The following is a 16,747-nucleotide window of genomic DNA, read 5'->3' on the forward strand; positions in this document are numbered from 1 at the left end:
AACCAGCAGTGCTGCTCGACATGACCTGCGGCAGGCTGTCCCCGTTCCTCGTACCTGGGATTGCCACACATTCTCACTTTCACCAGTGCAGGAGCCAGCACTACTTGGTGGTTGTAACGCGCAGCACTGCCGAGGTGGAACAGATTGGCGTGTGTTTGTTGGCTGTTTGAGTTTCCTCTTGGGGAACGTGGCCCATTTTCCTTTTAGGTTTGCTTGACTCCCCCCACCCCCCCACCTCCCCCCCACCGTCATACTTGAGAAGTTCTTTATTCTGGTTTCTAGTTGTCTTCTATATACATCTTGCAGATAGATACCTTCTCCAAGTCTGTGGTTTATGTTTTCACTTTATGTATGTTTTTTTCTGACAGACATGTTTTTAATGATGTAGTCACATTTATTACTTTTTGTGATTTTCTTTTTTCTGGCTTAAGAAATCTTTCCCTGTCCTGAGATCATTAAAGACAGCCTTTTTTCTTTCCTTTTACAACATTCAGGGTTTTGTTTTTCACGCTTAGGTCTTCAGGTCCAAATACACTTGGAATTTATTTGGTAGCATGGTGTGTGGTGAGGATCTTTTTTATTTTCCTTGTATGAGAAGTCAGTTGTCCCCTCACCATTGACTTGGATGCCATCTCATATGCTGGGATCCCCAACATGCATGTACAGTCCACACTTTTCATGGCAGACAATGGAAAGGGTCCCATAGGCAATGGTCTTCAGTGCTCACATTGCTTAACTATAGAGATACTTTCACAGAAAGCATGAACCATATAGTTGTTTTTCAGCCAGTTACTGTGGTCTTGCAGGCTTTGGCTTATTGAAAAAGGTGTGGTCCTTGGGTTTACAGTGACCAAATACGTCCTGGGTTACTGTCCATTATGTCATCTCAGGCAGGTTACTGACCCTCCCTGAGTCTATTTTTTTAACCTGTAAAATGAGGATAATGACACCTTCTCATAGAGGTGCTGAGTGAGAAAACAATGAAATCATGTGTGTGAATGTTATAAAACACCAAGTATAGGTCTTCAGTAAAAGATGTTATTATAGAATGGTAGTTTTGTTTTGTTTTGTTTTTGTTTTTCAGATTGATGTCTTAAACCATTTTCCTAGGAAATCTGATTCAAGATGAGGTAGCCAGAATGTTGGTGCCAGCCATTCCTTCTGGGACTTCCTGGAGGCTGGCAGAGGATTCTGTCTTTTGTTTCTGGGCTTTAAGAAGCCCACTCTACAAAACCTAGTAATCTAGTAATTTTGGGTAGTCAATACCCCTGTATATGCAGTGGCACATACAGTGTTCCTTGTAGTGTCTAATTTTCCAAATATTGTTTAAGGGTAGATAATTCTTTATCCGTTGCTATCAGATGTTAGTTGGAGGCTGTATTTGAAAAACCAACCAACCAGTGATTTATTATGATAGAGCAGACACAGAAGGAAGAGCTGTCTTGGCAGAGCACAGCATCACCCTGCCATTCTTTGTGCCCTTCAGTTGGTGAGAGTTTGTCAGCGCTTCCTCTTTTTTTTTTTTTTTTTTTTTTTTTTTTATAGTTTTCTTTTTAAGAGAGAGAGAGAGAATGTGAGCTGTGGGGAGGGATACAGAGAGAATCTTAAGCAGACTCCTCGCTGAGAATGGAGCCAGATGCAGGGCTCGATTCCATGACCCTGAGATCGTGACCTGAGCTGAAATCAAGAGTTGAACGTTTAACCAGCGGAGCCACCCAGGCGCCCCTAGAGTTTGTCAGCACTCCTGAGGGTCCCTCAAAGTCCAAGAACAGCCCTATAAACCCCTTAGGCAGGCAACCCGGGTGGCTCAGAGATTTAGCCCCGCCTTCAGCCCAGGTCATGATCCTGGAGACCCGGGATCGAGTCCCATGTCAGGCTCCCTGCATGGAGCCTGCTTCTCCCTCTGCCTGTGTCTCGGCCTCTCTCTCTCTCTCTCTCTCTCTCTGTGTGTGTGTGTGTGTCTCTCATGAATAAATAAATGAAATTAAAAAAAAAGCCTCTTAGGCTAGTGACACTTTGTTTATTCTCTGGACACCTTTACTGGTACAATATTGGAGAAGATAGAATTTTCCATTTCAGTCTCATGAAAAGGCAAGTTTAAAGTGATTAAATGCCACATCCAAGGTCACACCCTGCTTTATTCCAGGAAGAGGAATACTTTTTAAAGAATTTGAGCACCTCTTAAAGTAGAGTCTACTTCACGGAATTCTATCAAAATAAACAGAAAATGAGACCATTTGGACCAGACAGAAAAGCCAAACTACTGTTCAAGAAATCACCGAGGAGTTAGATCAAACAGTGTTTAAAAGCCCAGAGGAACTTGATAGTGACCAAAGAAAGAGTCTTTTAAAACTAGTAGAAAATCTTCTGCTAAGAGAAAAAAGTTAAGCTCCAAATAGGCATTGGCATCCCTCCCAAGTTTCTAGGGCAGGAGGGCCAGGCCCGCATAGCTGTTCAGACTCTTGGCTTCATCCTGTAGGAAAATCTGGCCTTAATAAATAAATAAACCTGGCCTTAATAAATGTATTAATAAATAGTATACACCTAAATAAATATATAAAAATTAAAAAATAAAAATTCTGTCAAATAGATAGCTTGCCTCGATTTAATATTACTTTTCGTCACAGACTGAAACAACACGGTAGTGTTTGGGATCTTGGGTGAACCACACGACACAAACCAGCAGGTCTTTGGCATGACAGCGCAAGCTTTCTGCGGAGTTTTTCAGTTTGTGTTTCTCGGCCCAGTGGGCCCAGTGATCAAACGTGGAGGTGACCTGTAATACCTGATGTTGCCTTCCCTTCAGGTGCAGTCGGTTTCAGTCAGAAATCAAACGCTTGAAGATCTCCTCCCCGGTGCGTGTGTGTCAGAACTGTTACTACAACCTCCAGCACGAGAGGGGTTCAGAGGACGGGCCTCGGAATTGTTGAAGATCCCACAGGCTGGTGGCAGACTGCAGTCTGTAGACCCCCTTCCCGATTCCCCCGTCACGGCTCACAGCTTGGGAGGCATCGAAGCAAGTCTCCGTTTCTGCCTCTCTCCATACCGCGTGTTTGGAGCGTTGGATTCCGAGGGATCAGCGAAGAAGCGGGTGTAGAGTGCAGTCGGGGGGCGGACACCTTCCGGGGGAGCAGCGCCAGAAGAGCGGCAGGTGGTTCCCAGGAGCGACTTCTCCAGTATCCCACTCTCCCTGTTACCAGTAGCTTGTCTCCAAGAGAAAATCCTCACTTATTAACTGGCTTTTCTTGCGTCTCATTTTTATAGATCTACTCATCCTTATTTGGAAAAACCACCACCAACAAAACAAAAAGGCTTTTAGAAAATGGTTGTAAATCTGACTTCTTTGCAAGTAACTGTGTATATTGTAAATAGGTATAAAGGCCTTTTCTTTTCTAAATAAGGACTTAACTGTCTGTAACATGAGACTTCAAACTTAAACCACTAACTCAGTGAACTACTTACGGTTTGTCTGACACCTCTCACAAATTAATTATAAATATGTTTTTTAAATCCTCAAAGACATAATCTGTGGTCTTTTCTCCCCCCTTCCCAGCCCAGCCTGTGTGCCCAGTGTGCTTTCTTTCAAGTTGCCCACAGTATCTCCACTTAAACTAGGCTAGTAACCAAAACAATGTGGACCTTCTTTACTTTAGGAAACAGTGTGGGAGACTATGCGTCCTGCCACAAGATACCCTGCAAATAGCTGGGCGACTTAACACCTGGCTACGCGCCACCTCGGTGTTGTTCCAGTGTCCTAAGGCCCCTCATAAACTCATATCTGGACTGCCATGTGGCCACAGCGTCCCTTTTAGTGTTGCAGAGTGTGGCGGTCAGGTGATCGATGCGATGCAGGAGACAGCCCTGCCTCATCTAATGGAAATATACTTGCATGTAACCCACATTAGCTTCTCTTGCATAGAACATAATAAGTATGTGTCTTTGGGGACACTAATGTTCTACTATATCTTATTTTCAAAAAAGGGTAAAAAAATGAAAAAAGTGTACAGAATTAACATATAAATCTTGTAAAACTGGATCATGTCAGAACTGCTTATAATTAATCTTTACCATTTAATGCCATCTACCTGAAAACAGTGAGATTTATACTGTATCAATGTCTATTTTTTTGTTTTTGCTATGAATATAATTACAGTATTTTAATAATTAGTTATTTAATTTGTTCTACTAGTTGGATACAGAACACACAAATCTAGGGAGACTAAAGCTGGTTGGGGCTAAGAGAGAAGTTTAGTTTACAGAAAAAAGGCTTTGGTGGTGGGATTTTTTTTAAATGTGTGTTATGTACATATATATATATATACATATATATAAAAAAACAAATGAAACAATTAATCTAGATTTTAACATTTTCAGATATTTAGTGATAATATTATGAACAATTCTAAAAGCCCTGTGATTTGAAAAAAAGGAGAATTATTTATGGCCCAAGCAAGGAAGGACAGGCCTTCACGCCCTCATGGAGGTATCATACAAGGACAGCGGCTTTGGCTTTCCCAACTTTTCATCTTTAGGCCCTGGTGACAGGCACACTTATGCACTAAAATGCACATATATGCACATGCATTCAAAAATAGGCATTGGTACAATAGTAACCTTGTACCTAATGGGCTGAAACCAGCTTAAGAACAAATTTGTTCTTCCTGATAACTAGGTCTCCAAGAGAAATATAAAGGCTGCTTTAGTGCCTTATGCTCACTAAATTTAACCCTTTATTTACCTAGGTTTGAGCCTACAGTCTATTTATGATTACATATCAAAATTGATTAATACACCTCCATTTCTAAAAGTTCAAATACACTTGTTAATAAAAGGATTATTGGCATTAATACTTTAACTTGAAGAACAGTTGTGTTCTGTTTTCCTTCCTGTGTCTTAACTCCCCACCCCTCCCCCACCCCCACCCACCATCTTACTCCAATTCTAATAAATAATGCTGGATGTTCAACAGTGGCAGGAATTGTGCTATCACATAATCGTGGGCTTTGCCCTTGTCCGGCCCTATAGATGAGTTGTAGCAGTGTTATTCTACACTTTTTAAAAGAAGCGTCCTCCTTGTGTCTACGAACCATGTTTACCCCAAACCCAATAGCAGAGGTGTTCTTTAAAGACTTGAATATATGAATGTGTGTATGTAGTTACTTAAAGGCTATTCCTCTATGTAATATGAAGTTATATGGGATGAACACTTTTAAACTTTCCAACACAACTTCCATAACTAGAAGGTGGAAACCAAAACCCTCATGATAGTATTTCCTCTGGCAGCTGGTGCTGTGGGCAACTGTTTTATTCAGTGGGATTTCTTTTCTTTTTGCTTTCTAATGTAGAAATCACAAATCACTCACACATGCAAGTACACTCACATACATAAACTAATTGTTTCTCTGGATGTTTTTCTATGTTCCATGTAAATTTGTTTACCAACATATATTCTCAGCATGTACATCCACCTTTGTGTGGTCTGTATTCTTTCTCTGAGAGTACCTCACAGGGCTCCTGCCTGACCTTTGTAGTTCCTTTGTTCATTCATCCACTTATTCTAACATTTGTGTGTAGCGTGCGACCGTAATGTCATGCTTCCGAAGGGGAAAATAGCTGCCCATAGCAGCCATCCGTCTGGATAATAGCAAAACACTCTAGATAAGTTATTTTGCACTTTCTTATGTATAAAGTTGGTAGAAACTTATTTTTGCTTTGTATCATTTAAATACATTTTGTTTTGGTAAATGAACTGTGTATAAAATATTTATGCTGTTAAAACTGTTTTTAGAAAGTATTTTTAATTTCAGCAAGTTTGGTTACTTGTTGCATGACTATTAACACAGCTGACTTTTTGTGTCAGTGCAATGTATATTTTTTTTGTCCTGTTATTAACTTGTAAGCCCTAGTAATGGCCAATTATTTGTACAGCAACAGAAGTAAACTGAAGATACTGGCTAAGACTGGATTGATTGTGGACGTTTGTACTATACTGCAGAATCCAATATCTGTTCTTTGGTGGTTATGTAAAAGGCCTGAAGAATTACTATCTAGTGTGCAATCTGTGATAACTGAATGTTCATTGTATATCTGTCTCTGATGCAAAAAGGTAGAGTAACACAATTACAATACATGATTAAATGCAATAGTCCAGGTACTTTTTTTTTTTTTTCATTTCAAATAAATACCTACTATTTACCACCCAAAGAAAAAAAGTTGTTTTTAAGCCAGTTTATTCAGAGAAGGAAAAACAAAACAGAAGGCAAAAAGTTCCCTAAACTTTGTAGTTCTTTTCTAGCTGTGAATATACCTTCCAGAAGCTCCTGCTTAAAGAAATGTTGGCTGTTAGGGTCTGGTTCAAGCTCTTGTTTGATCCATCTTTAAATGCTTTCTGCATCAAGCTTCCCGGTCGTGCTGGCTTCCTGGGTTTGATGAGTGTGTGTGGACAGCTGCGGGAAGCAGCAGGTGACTCTGAGACATGCCTGCAAACTCCAATGGACCCATGGACAAAGCCTACATAGTGTGGTTTGGGGTCTTTTTTACTGAGCCTTAGTCTCTATCCATCACATTGTGAAAAGTATGCAACAGTAAATCATCTATCTCCTACCCCTGCCATATTCACATCAGGAATATTTTGGTAGCCCACCCCTTTTCTGGAAGCACAGCATATTTCTGTCCCAAGCTAGTCTTTTTTTTTTTTTTTTAAAGATTTTATTTATTCATGAGAGACACAGAGAGAGAGGTAGAGACACAGGCAGAGGGAGAAGCAGGCTCCCCACAAGGAGCTCAATGTGGGACTCGATCCCAGAACCCCGGGATCCTGCCCTGAGCCGAAGGCAGGCACTCAACCGCTGAGCCACCCAGGTGCTCCTATGCTAGTCTTTCCATTTCGGTTTTCAGTCTGAGAGTTAAGAAACTCACAAATCCATTCTTCCTGTCTTACTAGCTTATTTAGTTGTAAAACTGCCTTCTGAGTCTAGAAAACACACTGTAAACTTATTTAAGCTGCTTTAGCAACTTTAGTTTTCCTCTTTCTAAAGATGCTAACAAAATTCCAGTTAATACGAGATTGAACAGCAGAGTCCCAATATTGAGGATATTGGGCTTATTGCAAATCCCACCTCAGTGCAACTCCCTTTGGAGGCAAAGATAGAGGAATGCCAAGAACTTCTAAGACAACAAACAGCCATTTCTTCAACAACACAACAAAGTGGTAAGAGAGAAAACAGGGTCATTCCCATTTCTCTAGTCATTCCCACCATTCTTGAGAATAGTGCAATACTATTCTAGTGACCTCAGAGATGCAGTCAAGGATGGGCATTGCTGAAATTTTTTAAGGCTTTAAAGAACAAACAGACAAATGATCACTAAGTCTCTTGCCGTTTGCTTCTCATCTTCAAGAAAATTCCCTCTGCACCCCTCAGAGAAGAAGCAGGCCGATGGAATTGATCTAGCATTGGCTTAGTCTTTTTCTTTTCTTCTTCTTTTTTTTTTTTTTTTGGCTTAGTCTTCTTTATTGCTATTCTCACCTTCCCCACACACTGCAAAGCTCTTTTTTATTAATTGTTCCTTTTGACTTTTGCTAGAAATGGCAGCAAGCCGAACTACCACACTGAGAGCCAGCGCAGTGTTTCGGGGAGCCCTGAAATAGGAGTCGAGAGCCAGAGGCTGCAGGCACCCGCAGCTTGTGAACTTGAGAAGCTCGAGAAGCCTCTGTTGAAGCAGCTCAATGCGTCAGGTTTTCCTGTGGCCCTGTCCGCCAGGAGCAGGGGGTTAAGATAGCGCTTCCTCAACTTTCTGGTTTTAGAACCTTTGGTCCTTAAAAACTATCAAGGACCCCAACACTTCTGTTTATGTGGTTTGCATCTATCAATAGTCATTGTATTAGAAATCAAAACAGATTTTTTAAAAGATAATGTTAATTCATAAAAATAACAATGATAAAATAATTATATATTAACATCAATTATAATTATATATTTCAATGGGGGAAAAAACCTTACACACCCAAAAAAATTTAATGAAGAGTAGAATTGTTTTAATTTTGCAAATCTCTTTAATGTCTGTCTTAATCGAACACAGGTGGACTCTTGTGTCTGCTTCTACATTCCAGTTGGGGATACTTCATTTTGGTGGAAGCATATGAGGAAAATGCAGCTTAACACAGGTATGTGGTTGGAAGTGGGGGGGGGGGGCAGTATTTTAATAGCATATCCAGATTATTGGGGTTTTCTTAAAATAATAGTTTGTTAAAGTTTGATTACTGTATAGCATCTGGAACTACACCCGTGAACTTTTGATAATCTTACACTGTGAATCCATCATTCACCCAGGCATAATTTATAGCATGCACTGGTCTTTTTAAGATTTTATTTATTTGGTCATGAGAGACACAGAGAGAGAGGCAGAGACACAGGCAGAGGAGAAGCAGGCTCCAGGCAGGGAGCCCAATGTGGGACTTGATCCCAGGACCTGGGATCATGACCTGAGCTCCCCAGGTGCCCCACGCGCTGGTCATTTAGACAATACTGATTCACTGACAGAGTAATGCAGTATGTCACTACTATAACTGAAGTGTGTACAGATCTTCCAAGTGTTGACATATTTCATTTCAAAGTATATATATTAAAAATTATATATAACATCAACTATCACCCGCAGTTTCAGGAAATTCTAAGCCAAAGAGTGATAGATACAAGGTTTTCTAGTAGAATTTTTGCTTAAAACCTAAAGTTTTATCACTGCCAATAAATAGTTTGCTGTTTTCTTTGAAGCAATAGGTTCTCTTTCTTTTTTTTTTTTTTAAATGTAGGCACAAGTTTTTTTTTTTTAATTTTTATTTATTTATGATAGTCACACAGAGAGAGAGAGAGAGAGAGAGGCAGAGACACAGGCAGAGGGAGAAGCAGGCTCCATGCACCGGGAGCCCGACGGGGGATTCGATCCCGGGTCTTCGGGATCGTGCCCTGGGCCAAAGGCAGGCGCTAAACCACTGCGCCACCCAGGGATCCCCTAGGTTCTCTTTCTTAATTTCAAGAACATCTTTGCCAAAGAACCACAATTTGTCAGTTCTTTGATGTAAACATGGCGTACAGTGAGAAAACAGCTAGTTCAACTCACAACTCAATTAACACAGTACTTTTCTTCAAGGCCAACATTGTACTTCAGGATGGGGGTGCCTTATGGGTACTTCTCATTTTGTTTTGTGTTTTTTGTTTTTTTGGTTTTTTTTATATTTTAGGTTAGTTTATTCTTTGAAGAAGTACTAAGTACACTGAAAATGCAGTAACTTGGAAGATGAGTTAGGATGTTACCATGTTTTCTGGTTTGACTGTCAAGTTTCATGAAATATACTCAAAAAATATTTTCAAAGCTCTCCATTCTTTCTACACATTCAACATTAAATTTCTGTCTTTTCTCTTCTGCAGAAATGGATTCATATATCTCCATGACATTTAAACGTACGTTTTAGAGGTCTTGACTTAAAATATAAGGTATTAGGCATTCACATAGCATTGAAGGATTGGTATTCATGTTACAGAACATCTTCAAGCATTGATTTGTGATGGTACCTTCTACTGTGTGTTTTCTATTGCTACTGTAAGAAATGAACACAAATTTTGCTCTTAAGACATAAATATATTAACTCACAGTTCTGGAACTGAGAAGCCCTGGTGGTCTCTGCCAGTTTCTCTGTTCAGGGTCTCACAAGGCTGAAGTAAAAATGTCAGCTGGTTGGGCTCGTATCTGATGGCTCTGGGAAGTTACTAGTACCTATAGCCCCTGAAAGCCTCTCTCTTCCTTGGACTTGGGCCCTATGTCTGAGAGCCAGCAAGTGGTACACTACATCCTTCTCATACTCAAAATTTATCTAAAATTTTCTGACTTCCCCATCTGAAGTCATTTCTCTACTGCCTTCTTCCGCCACACATCTATTTATTTATTTATTTATTTATTTATTTATTTATTTATTATTTGTTTAGCCATTCATTCATTCATTCATTCATTAATGGGAGACAGAGAAAGAGGAAGAGACAGAGGCAGAGGGACAAGCAGGCTCCCCACAAGGAGCCCGATGCAGGACTCAATGCTGTGATCAACGTCCTAAGCTGAAGACAGATGCTCATCTAGCCACCCAGGCATCCCTCATCTCTGACTTTAAGTAGAGAAATTTATTGTTTTTAAGGGCCTGTGTGATTAAATTGGGCCCATCTGGGTAAGCATGTCTAAGCTCCCTCTGTAAAATTCCTTATGCTTAATCATATTTACAAGGTTCTTTTTGCCATGTCCCAGGACATATTCACTGGTTCCAGAGGTATTTGGTGGTGGGGGTGGGGGAAGATGGTCAATGATACTGTCAAGGCTAGCTGGTGTATAGCAGTCCCCTCTTAACCACAGGAGATGTGTTCCAGGCTCCACAGAGGATGCCTATAATTGTGGATGGTACTTCTCATTTTGTGTCACACAACTTAAATTTCAAGATTTAATAAAAGCAAGTTTTACTGCTTTTTTTTTTTTTTAGATTTTTTTTTTTTTTTTTTAGAGAGAGAGAGAGCGATAGAGCCAGAGAGCACAAGCGGGGACTGGGGGGTGGGGGAATGGCAGAGGGAGAGGGAGAAGAAGGCTCGATGTGGAACTCGATCCCAGGACCCTGGAACCACGACCTGAGCTGAAGGCAGACACTTAACCAACTGAGCCATCCACGCGGGCCCCCACCCCAAGACATTCTTAAGTGAAATGGGCACTTTCTTTTTATAGCAAGTGCTTGAGATAAGGAATATCATGATCCTACCAGCAGTTTGGTGTGTAGATTCCAGCTTGATTAATGTGTAAATTCCAGCATTTTTACTCACCATTGCTTCTGCACCTCAGTTCAGTACAAATAGCGCCAACAGTGTTTTAGTATAATCATGAAAATAATCTTCTCTGGCAGACCCCCAAAAGGCACTCAGAACTCCCAGGGCTCTGTGAACCAAACTTTCAGAAGCACCGGTCCAAGGAGATGTGTGAGGACACTACTCAAATTGTAAAGAAGCGTGTGTGCAGTCCCATTTGGGAACCGGGTTCCCAATCATAGGCCTGGGCCTTCCAACTGGGCTCCCACGGAAACCTGCCAAGTGCAAGACCAGGCTCCGCCACCCAGCACCTGGCGGCCACACCCCACTATGGGAATACCACCCCCCGGCTCAAAGCAGAACAGAGACCAAGAGTGAGTTTCTGAAGTGTTGGGAGTTTGTGTGTCCTTTTCTTAGTTCTTTTAGTCAAGACTTTCAAATTATGATCAAGTAAAAAACCTGTCAGTAAGGACTATCCTCGTGTTAGGTACATTTCTACCTAGTGTAATACACCAGTGAGGAGCATGGAGCCAGAGTCGGTCCGGGGGTTCAGTGCCCGTTCTACCACTAGCTGTGGAGGGGGCTACCACTCTGCATTTGAGTTTCCTCACGTGTAAATTCTGTATCATGATGCCTGCCCCCAGAGAATTGTTGCAAGAATTAAATCAATTTATAGATGTGGGACATGTCGTGCCTGACATGTATGTTCTCAATATATTGTTGTGTCAATGTGGAAATAGGAACATAAAAGGAATGTGTTAAAACATTTCTAGAGGCCCAAATAAAGCCAGTGGTAGGTGGTTCATCCTCAGTCTGCTGCACAGCAGCCAGAATGTTAAGTGTGGGAAGAGGCCTTAGAAATCACCTGCGCAGACCCTGATTTAACGCAAGAGGAAAAGGATTGAGAGAGGTGTCTGGTCTGCAAGCTGTGCTGGTGTTGAGTATCCTGCTCATCTCCACCCCTCAGCTCTGGCTCCCAGGCCAACGCTCTTTATAAACAGCTCCCAGTTTGCATTTTCTTGTTTGTTTGTTTGTTTGTTTGTTTTGAGTGAGTGCAGTGAAAATGTACTTAGGATTTTTTTTTTCAGTATCATCCATACATAATCATGCTTACTTTATTGGGAAAATAAAACACTAGGACTTCAGTGTTGGCCTTCTGCTGTCACACTTCCTGCTCTACAAAAGAAAGGTGCAAGCTGCAGTCGAGAGCAGAGGAGTTATTTATTTATTTTATTTTATTTTTATTTTATTTTTTTTTATTTATTTATTTATTTATTTATTTATTTATTTATTTATTTATTTATTTATTTATTTTGAGGACAGTTATTTAAAGACAAACAACTTGGGGCGCCTGGGTGGCTCAGTTGGTTAAGCATCTGCCTTAGGCTCAGGTCATGATCCCGGGGACCTGGGATCAAGCCTTGAGTCTAGCTCCTTGCTCAGCAGGGAGCCTGCTTCTCCCTCTCCTCCCTGCTCCTACTCTCTCTCACTATCTCTGTCACTATTTATCTCAAATAAATAAAATCTTTAAAAAAAAAAAAAAGACAACTTATTAATTTGTCCTCAAACAGTACTCCAAATTGCAAACAAAATCTATGCCCTAAGTGGTATTTCTATTCCATTTTTTTGCAACCTCATTAGAAACAAACTGTAGAACAAAGGTCAACCTAAGGAGTCTTTGGTTATAAAGTGGAGAATCCTCACAGCCTGGCTCTGCAGCTGATTCTGCCAAAAGGAAGGACACAGCTACCAAAGCAGCGGCATCCGGCATGCGTCTGGCTCAAATTCGGGTGCACCCACGTGGACGCATCTGCCTTCTCCAAAGGGAGTTTCTGAGTTCCTGCGGGCACCAACCCCACTGGGCCTTGAGGAGGGCAGAGAGATGCCACGACTACCCCCTTCAGGGACTTGCTAGCCAAGCCCAAAGGCTCGCCTCCATGCAGCTGTCCGTAGCTCAGACCTCAACACGTCCTTCCACTCCTCGCCGTTTCCGACTCGGTAAGGACGACGCGGCCTTCGCATCTGTTTTCTTAGCTCTGCAATCATTGACCACTGACCATTGACCATTGACCATGCTGTGATTTCGCCATCGCCTCTTGGATACGAATTGAATGCACGTTCTTCTAAGTCATATACAACACAAAGCCTTACCAGAAAGTTCTCTTCTACGGGGACTGTTTGCACCCCGCCGACGGGCTGGGTCGTGCTCTTCTGCAAGCGTTTTTCTGCCCACTTGCTGCCTGCCTCTGTTCCGGGGGCGCCTGACGCCGGTTTTCATCTTCCTCCTTCGCAGTGTGGCCCCCCCCGCCCGCGCTTCAGCCTCAGCCTCTGAGCTCCGGGGACAGTGACTTCTCCACCCGGTCCCCCCTACTCGAGGGGACGTGCTCGTGCGGGCTCCCTGTGAGGAGCTCGACGTGGGACTCGATCCCAGGGCCCCAGGGTCACTACCTGAGCTACAGACAGACACTCAACCCCCGAGCCACCCAGGGGCCCCTGTAGGAAGACCATTTAACCTGAGATCTATCCCCTCCGCAAGTGTTGACCGTACAGTTCCCGGCTGGTGAGCGTTGGCACAGGCCTGTGCAGCAGACCCCTACCCTCAACCATCCTGGGAACGGAAGGAACCGCCTTATGCCTGTTGAAGAGCCTCGCTCTGTGCCCCCTCACCCCAGCCCTTGGCAAACTCCGTTCCTCGCTCTACTTCTAGGAGTTCGAGTACTTTCAAGAACTCGCGAGAGGGGAATCGTAGTGTTGGTCCTTCTGTGACTGGCTTCTTGCACTTAGCATCATGTCGTGGATCTTGAGCCTTAATGTAACCCGCTCTGCAGGAGCTCTTCCATCCTTTTTAATGTGTTGAATTTGAGCTTTCATATACCACATGCCTGAGTACTTGTGTTTCAAACTGTCACGGGGATTCAATCTGAAACATTCAAATTTCCTCAGCTCTTTTTTTTTTTTTTTTTTTTTTTTATGATAGTCACACAGAGAGAGAGAGAGGCAGAGACATAGGCAGAGGGAGAAGCAGGCTCCATGCACCGGGAGCCCGACGTGGGATTCGATCCCGGGTCTCCAGGATCGTGCCCTGGGCCAAAGGCAGGCACTAAACCGCTGCACCACCCAGGGATCCCAATTTCCTCAGCTCTTAAGGGCACCTTTGAGCAAGGCAGCCTCTCCCTACTGGGAGAACCGGCTGCCTGCCAGGCCAGGATAGCAGCCTTAGGGCCTTTGCAGCAACACCAGAGGAGACAGCCGGCCCTCCTCCTCTTAGTCTCACCTAACTGGTAGGCTGAAATATTCCAGCACAAGCCCCATCCTCAGTACTGCCCATCGGACAGTTCAGGGAGGTGGGACCAGTTGTGGGGTCCCACAATGGAACCTCCTGGCCAGCCCTTCCCTCACCCTCCCAAAGCCCAGAATAGCTTCCCCTGCAGATCCCATCATTACAGATTCCTAAATCAGATTTTTAAACCATTTTATTGAGCTATAATTAATGTACTATAAAATTCACCAATTTAAAGCATACAACTCAATGGGTCTTACCATGTTTTCAGAGTTGGGCAACTATCACCACCATGTGATTTTAGAGCATATCGCCTCCAAAGAAACCTCATACTGTTAGCAGTCACTTCCCCAACCCCCTGCATCCACTAATCTACTTTCTATCTACAGCTTTGCCTATTCAGACATTTTGTGTAATGGAGTCATGGTCTTTAGTGACTGTCTTATTTCACTTAACACACGTTAAGTGTGCTACCATCCATATCGTAGCATGTATCAGTAGGTCACTCCTTTGTATGGCTGAGCAGCTTAAGCCACTGTGTGCATAAATTACACTTTATCCATTTACCACTTGATGGATATTTAGGTTGTTGCCACTTTTTCACTATTTGTGAATGACCCTGCTGTAAACATTTAGGTACAGGTTTTTGTGTGGATGGGCATCTGATTTCTCTTGGGCATAGATGCCCAAGGGTGGAACTTCTGGATCATATGATAACTTATGTTTAACATTTTAAGGAACTGCCAAAGATCTACAACAATGTGAGAGGCATTTATGCTTGAATAACTGCTGCACAAGGAGGTCTATGCAGTTGTCTCCCCAGGCTACTCCCATTCCCCTGCCAGCTAAGTTGACATGAAGGTTTGGTCAGAGTGTGACAGAACTATGAGGACAAATATAAGCAGTCAAACAGGACTCACTAAATTTGAAACGATGGATGAAACCTGAACCCAGTAAGGTTGTCAGTGGAAGTGACAATCTCAGCAGAGAGTGAATTGGGGGAGCTAATGGGCCCATAAGCCTGGAAGTTTGTGGTTGAGCCAAGCATATTCTTGGATGAGGCTATGTCCATGCATGGTGGAGACCTAGAGAAGGTCTGGGTGATCTCCATCCTCCTGGCTGACCTTGACACTGCCCACAGTATTCTCAACAGGTAAAACTGATTATCATCAAAATCAAAAGGCATCAAACTTCAATAGACACCATTAAGAAAATAAAACCAAGCCATGCACCTAACAACTGAGTTTCAAACTATGTGAGCCAAAACCTGGTAGTGCATTCATCTGTTTCTCCTTAAAGTACTATCATAGTGGAAGACCAACATGACAGTATCAGAAATGGATAGATCTAGCAGGCAGAAAATCAGCAAGGACACACTTAAACTCAACCCCATCAAACAACTGAATATAACTGATGTCTACAGACTAGTGCACCCAACAACAGCAGAATACACATGCTTCTCAAGCTCACATGGACATCATACAATGTCTGCTCTGAGGACTAAAAATACCTACAATTAACATTACACTCAATGGTGAGAAACTCAGAGCTTCACCACTAAGATCAGTTACAAGGCAGGATGTCCCCATTCACCACTCCCTTTCAAAATCATACTGGAAGTTCCAGCTTATGCAATAAGATGAGAAAAAGAAAAATATACAGCTTGAAAAGGCATAAAACTGTCTTTGTTGGCAGATGACATGATCATATGTAGAAAGTTGAAAGAAATTGATGAAAAACCTCCTAAAACTAATGAGTATAGAAAGGTTGCAGGATATAAAGATAATATACATAACCTAATCATTTTCCTAACAATCAACGATGAACAAGTGGAACTTGAAATTAAAACCATGCTATTTACATGAGCATACCCAAAATGAAATACCTATAAACCTAACAAAGTATGTACAAGATCCCTATGAGGAAAATCACAAAATTCTGACACACAAAATCAAAAGAATCAAATAAGTGGAGAGATATTCCATCTTCATGGATAGGAAGACTCAATATTGTCAAAATATTAGTTCTTCTCAACTTGATCTATAGACTCACTGCAATCCCAGTTAAAATCCTAGCATATTGTTCTGTGGATATCAATAAACTGATTCTAAAATTTATACAGAGAGGCAAAAAACCCAGAACAATATCATAGGAGAACAATGTTGGAAGTCTGACACTACACAACTTGAAGCCTTACTTATATTAAGTTGTAAATCAGAAGCTTACATATAGCAAACAGTAAATACTTATGGCTACAATAATCAAGACAGTGTAGTAGTAGCAAAAAAAATAAACATACAGATCAATGGAACAGTACACAGAGCTCAGAAGTTGAAGCACATGAACATAGTCAACTGATTTCAACAAAGCAGCAAAGGATATAATAATGGAGCAAAGATAACAATGGGTGGTGGAACAACTGGACACACACATGCAAAAAAAAATGAGTGTAGAGATAGATGTTACACCTTTTACAAAAATTACCTCAAAATGGCTCATAAACCTAAATGTAAAGTGCAAAACTATAAAACTAGAATATAACATAAAACCTAGGTAACCTGGTATGGCAATGACAACATCTAAGCTGTTGTTACATCATAGTTACTGCATCAAAGGCACAATTCATGAAAGAAGG

At 41.9% G+C, this 16,747-nt stretch overlaps 1 protein-coding gene across 8 annotated transcripts in view; it reads left to right on the top strand.

Moving 5' to 3' along the window:
* The window catches only part of WDFY3 (WD repeat and FYVE domain containing 3), a 234,046-nt gene extending 227,892 nt beyond the window's left edge, over nucleotides 1-6,154 (top strand). For all 8 annotated transcript variants that reach the window (XM_038582230.1, XM_038582234.1, XM_038582232.1 and 5 more), the window contains one exon: nucleotides 2,807-6,154. In XM_038582230.1, the coding sequence (XP_038438158.1) occupies nucleotides 2,807-2,930 (124 nt within the window). In that variant the 3' untranslated portion in view covers nucleotides 2,931-6,154. The remainder of the gene's footprint in view (nucleotides 1-2,806) is intronic.
* Nucleotides 6,155-16,747: the final 10,593 nt, after the last annotated feature.

This window comes from Canis lupus, chromosome 32, assembly GCF_011100685.1.
Source record: "Canis lupus familiaris isolate Mischka breed German Shepherd chromosome 32, alternate assembly UU_Cfam_GSD_1.0, whole genome shotgun sequence".
Taxonomy (NCBI): domain Eukaryota; kingdom Metazoa; phylum Chordata; class Mammalia; order Carnivora; family Canidae; genus Canis; species Canis lupus.